A 6,000-nucleotide genomic window follows, 5' to 3' on the forward strand; every position below is an offset into this window, starting at 1 on the left:
TTCCCTTCTGAGACCAGCTTTACCTGCATCTCACAAGTCATGATATGTATGTGTTTTCATTATCTTTCAATTTCAAAATGTGTTCTAATTTCTATAATAGTTTTTAACTCTAAGTTATTTTTTTTTATTTTTTTTTAAAGATTTTATTTATTTATTTGAGAGAGAGAAAGCATGAGAGGGGGGAGGGTCAGAGGGAGAAGCAGACTCCCTGCCGAGCAGGGAGCCCGATGCGGGACTCGATCCCGGGACTCCAGGATCATGACCTGACCTGAAGGCAGTCGCTTAACCAACTGAACCACCCAGGCACCCTAACTCTAAGTTATTTAGTAATATAGTTATTACTTTCAAACTGATGGGGATTTTCAAATTATTGTTGCTATTAACTTCTAGCCTAATTCCATTATAATCAGAGGATATGCTCTACATCATTTGAAATTTGACAAGAATTGCTTAATGGCCAAGAAGATTTTTTAATGTTCAATGTGTACTTGAAAAGAATGTGTATTATGACATTATTTGCTACTGAGTTCAATGTGTGTTAATTAAACCATTTTTATTAATTATGTTGTTAAAATCTTGTCTACTTATTAATTTTTTGTCTGTTTTTTTCTATCATTTACTGAAAAAAGATGGGCTCAAATCTTCCACTATGGGTCCTTAATTTTTGAAAATCCCCAAATCTCCCCCATGAGAATCCACACAGAAATTCAGATAATAAAACAAAAATCTATGGACAATATACTATGAAGCAAAATATGAGCCAGAATATAAAGTATCCATACAAACCTACAGGTATGAATGGTCAGAACAATCCACCGACAACTGCAAGCCCTGTGCAGCATCAGTGACAGTACAAGAGTCTGCCTTTGGCTCAGGTCATGATCCCAGGGTCCTGGGATGGAGCTCTGTGTTGGGCTCCCTGCTCAGCGGGGAGTCTGCCTCTCTTCTCCCTCTACCCCTCCCCTTGCTTGTGTTCGCTCTCCCTCTCTCTCTCTCAGATAAATAAATAAAATCTTTAAAAAAAAATTTTTTTTTAAATGAAGACTAGACAAGAATCAACACAAGGGAGAGAAAATATGGAAAATGTCATAGGGGAAATACAGCCTGAAAATTAGGAAAAAGTTTAAAATAAAAAGGAATTTAATGGCTACCATATGATTCCATTTGTATGATATTCTAGGAAAGGCAAACTCACAGAGATAGAAAAGAGTAGTTGCCAGGGGCTAGGGGGAACAGGAAGAAATGTTTTGGGGGTGATGGAGCTACTTTGGGCCTTCACTGTGGAGAAATTTACATGATAGTATGTACAAACTTGGTTTGTACACCAAATATAGTGAACTTTATAGCATGTAAGTGTAAAAAAATGTGAATGCAAAGAAGAGATTATGAACAAGATTAAAATCACTTTAAAATCTACAAATAAAGAGCAGAGGGAAAGAATATCCAACATAGATATGATAAAATTTCCCATAGAAGAAAAAGCAAAACAAGGAAATGGAACATTTGCTAAAAATTATTATTTGAGAAGATGTCACTGAAATTAAAAATAAGAAGTATTTGAACCTAGATAGTAATAAGGTGAATGGCATGCCTGGGAAAAATCAAACCAGAATAACCAACACTAAGACATAATTTAGTAAAAATTATTAGTTTTTAAAGAAAAAACAATCTCTTACACATTAAGGAAAATAAGACCAAATAACTTACAGGGGAATTAAAAACCAAAGGCCTTCAGATATTTTATAACAATTTTTAAGCCAAAAAGAAATATATATATACATAACCAATATTATATCAAAATATATATCAAAATATATATAAATCAATATCTATAATAATCAATGATTTTTTTATCCAAAATTAATTTCAAATACAAAGGCTGAATTTTGTCTCCCCATAAAAGATATGTTGGGGTCCCAACCCCCAATACCTAAGATTCTGATTTTATTTGGAGATAGGGTCTTTATAGAGGTAGTCAAGTTAAAACGAGGTCATTAAGGTGGGTCCTCATCCCATATGACTGGTGTTCTTATAAAAAGGAGAAAATTTGGAGAAAGAAACATACATAGAAGGCCATGTGATGATGAGTTGTGCTGCCACAAGCCAAAGAGCTCCCAGAGCCTAAGAGAAGGCTGGAACAGATCCTTCCCTAGCACCTGCAGAGGGAGCATGACCCTTGGCCACCTTGATTTCAGACATCTAGCTTCCAGAACTGTGAGAAAATACATTCGTGCTGTTTAAGCCACTTTGTTACAGCAATCTAGGAGCACAGGACAGATTATCAATAAAAGTAACAGATGACTCACGGAGCTTAGATAGATGAAGTCAATGATTTTTTCTATATAGTTTCCCTAGGTATTACAAAGATAGATGATACAGATACAACAACAAGACTTGGTCTAAGATACAAACTACAATATTAACCTCTCTTTTGGTACCTAGAGAATTTTTACTCTGATTATCAAGTTCCATATCACTATTTCTCTTTGGGACAGATAAAAGTGTGGAAACTAATCAATGTCTGGATAACATAGCTAGAAAAGAGAATGAAAAGCTTGGAGATTTTAGGTGACATTGTACGGGACATAATCAGATCTTCCCTTATATTGCCAATAAATAAATTAGAGCACATGACTTTTGCTTGGATGTTTCCAATCTTTTTTTAAAGATTTATTTATTTATTTGAGAGAGAGAGAGAGCAAGTGGGGGGAGAAACAGAGGGAGAGAATCTTCAGGTGGACTCCCCACTGAGCACGGAGCCCAACTAGGGGCGGGGGGCGCTCAATCCCACGACCCATGTGATCATGACCTGAGCCAAAACCAAGAGTTGGACGCTTAGCCGACTAAGCCACCCAGGTACCCTGGATGTTTCCAATCTTGATAGCCTTATCACAGTGCTCCAATACCACCACATAAAAGGCAACCAATTTTGGGAGTATGGCCCAGTGAATCTAACCTTGTAGCATGTCAACAGTAATCAAAGCCACATAAATTCACTGGGTAGCCAAGAGCCCAGTGTCAGAAATTGCAAAGGAAGTCTGTCTAGCAGTGGCTTTTGCAAAATGTCTCTCTTCCAGAATGTTCTGAGACCAAATTTACAAAATAAATAAATGAGGATTGACTGGGCTACCTTAGCACACATTTCTGCCACATTCTTAAGTATCAAAATAATAAAAATTAAAATTAAAAAAATAAAGGAAAAGTGCTTTCCCACTCTGGAATGTAAGGCTTTTCAGGAATTAAATGCTTTGAACTTTTCTCTAGCTGTGAGCCAGCCTTCCTGTCCAAGGATATGAAACTGCATGCTAGTGAGACTACACACTCATGCTCACAAGATTGAAAGAAGCTTTCATCAAGAATCACTATGAGAAATATTCAATGAACAATCAACAAAATGTGCTTTCTGGAAAGATGCACCTTTTATGGTTTGCTTGCATATCAGTTATTTTTGCTGAATGTGCTATCATAATGAAGAGTTTTCTAAGAGTTTTTTTTTCTCCCTGATTAGAACTGGTGGCCAGTATACTAAATGATGAAAAAGAACTGGAATCAGATTCAGTATCACAAAAAAAATTTTTTTACAACAACTTAAAAAAATATTTTAAAGGAATTTAAAGGAAATTAAATCAGAACTATAACAATATAATTTGTTATAAGATCAACTTTCCATACAGATTTTATAAACCTCAAAGGAGAAATATAACTGACTCCAATGACATTCATTTTGTTCTCATTTGTGATAGTCACAGATGTTTTTCTACCCTTCAGGTGTTGAAAGTGAGCTGAAGAAAAACAGCTCTTTGCACATACTTACTTTCTTTCTACATTAAAAAAATATGAAAAATATGTATGAGTTTGTGGACTGTTGAAATTGTCATTTTTAATTGCCTGCTGAAAAATGTAGGTTTGATATAATGTCTGTTCCTTATTGAACAAGTTAGGTATTTCAGTTGCTCTTGGGTCAACTAGCTTGTAAATTTTCACAACCCCTACCACACACATAGAGATACACACAAATTTCTTGCTACATTTTTAACTTCTTAACTTGATTCAACTGGTTATACTTAATATCCAAGATTCATACTACTGTATTACAGGTATTTTTTTCATAGCAATAAATCTTTAGTTTTAGTTTATGATTTCACTCAACAAAAGGCTTGTAGAAGTGATTTATCATTTGGGTAAAATGACATATTTGACAGTTTTTTGAAAACCTTGTTCACTCCATACTGAGCTGGGCTATATTGTTGAATTCATATTTAGATTAGAATGAATTATAATGAATTATAATGTTGATCTGTTGCCTTTTTAAAACATAACATTTGACTGAAAATGTGAAAAAAAAAGGTCTTCCAAAAGACATCTAAATCCTAATTCCTGTGAATGTTACTTTACATGGAAAAAAGACAGGTATTTGTAAATGTAATTAAATTAAGGATCTTGAGATGGGGATATTATCTTGGATTACTTTGGTGGACCCTAAATGCAAACACATGTATCTTTCTAAAAGGGAGGCTAAGGAAAAGGCCATGTGAAGATGGAGAAGAGAAAGATTTGAAGATGCTAACTTTCAAGATAAAATAATCTGGCTACACCAAGGAATACTGGCAGCCATCAGATGAAAGAGGCAAAGAGCTTCATCTAGAGCCTCCACAGGGAGTGTGGCTCTTGCCAACACCTTGATTTTGTGACTCCCAGAACTCCTGAGAGAAAATATTTCTGTTGTGTTAAGCCACTAGATTTGTAGTAATATGCTACAACAGCCACAGGAAACTAATACAATTACCTTGTAATTTTTTTTCTTTATTTTTCCTTTTCCCACGCACTATTGCAATTTCTGTGCCTGCCTGGAAACTATCTTCTCTAATTTGCCAGTAACCATTCTTATTTCTCAACTTTAATAGGGATCGGTCCCTATCGGGACCAACATAATTATAATCAACTATAAATGAAGGGATTAAATGCATTTTACAACTGCAGGTTCTGTGAATCAGAAAAATTAACTAGTTCGAGGACATACAGTAACTGTTATAACTGCTTTAAATCTAGATTCAGATAACACAAATGACATTGTTCTTTGCACTACAACTACAAAATATCACAAATTACAATCCATTGCCTGATGGCCATATATATTTTACATATACTATATTTATAAATTATTTTCCAGCCAACTAATATACATATCTCTTATCCTGAAACCTAGATGTAAATACAGTGGTGATGCCATGAATGATAAAGCTCCATGGATTCCATTCTCAATATGGTCATGAGTAACTTGAACTCCAACATTTCGAAGTCTTGAAACATACATAAATCTATCATCCTTCAAAAGATCATATTGACAAGTAAGAATATAGGTTGGTGGCAAATTCTGTAACCAGGAATCTTTGGCTAACAAGGGTGAAGCTCTGATACCCGTAAGTGCTGGAAATGAATAATTGTGTCTTCCAAAAATTGGTTCAGTATAAACATAACCCTTTCTAAACTTCTCGGGTAAGAGAGTACTCCAGTTAGCGAACTTAAACAGATGTCTTGATCCCAGAGGCATATGTTCATTTCTTCTCATTGCCTGGAGAAATGCTTCATTCTTGTTGAAATATAAACTGATGAGTTTTATGGCTAAGTCCCTTGTTAGAACTATACCATTCTCATTTTCTTGGTGAGATGACACATAGGAATCAATTAGCTGTAAGCTAGGGTAAAGTAAAGCTTGTATCTTGACTTTATGTTAAAATTCAAGATCATTCTGCACCTGAAAAAACATAAGATGTCTTATAAGCAAAGACTTCCAAAACACCAGGAGGAAGAGATTGAATTCTAATAATTTAAGCAATCGTGTGATAAACAAATCTACAAAATTGATGTGATATTATAATTATTTTCGCAATATTTATGATGTCTTCCAGTGGCAGGAAAAAAGGTCAAGCTCATTTCAACAGTAAAGTTTTAAAAATATTGTTTGTGTGTGTGAGAAAGGGAGAAAGAGAGATACACACT

At 34.7% G+C, this 6,000-nt stretch overlaps 1 protein-coding gene across 1 annotated transcript in view; it reads right to left on the reverse strand.

Annotated features, from left to right (window-relative positions):
- Positions 1–5,152: 5,152 nt before the first annotated feature.
- The window catches only part of AADACL2 (arylacetamide deacetylase like 2), a 28,571-nt gene continuing 27,723 nt past the window's right edge, over positions 5,153–6,000 (reverse strand). The window contains 1 exon segment of the mRNA XM_036075512.2: positions 5,153–5,755. Coding sequence (XP_035931405.1) covers positions 5,153–5,755 — 603 coding nt within the window.

Source organism: Halichoerus grypus, chromosome 1 (assembly GCF_964656455.1).
Source record: "Halichoerus grypus chromosome 1, mHalGry1.hap1.1, whole genome shotgun sequence".
NCBI classification, from domain to species: Eukaryota; Metazoa; Chordata; class Mammalia; order Carnivora; family Phocidae; genus Halichoerus; species Halichoerus grypus.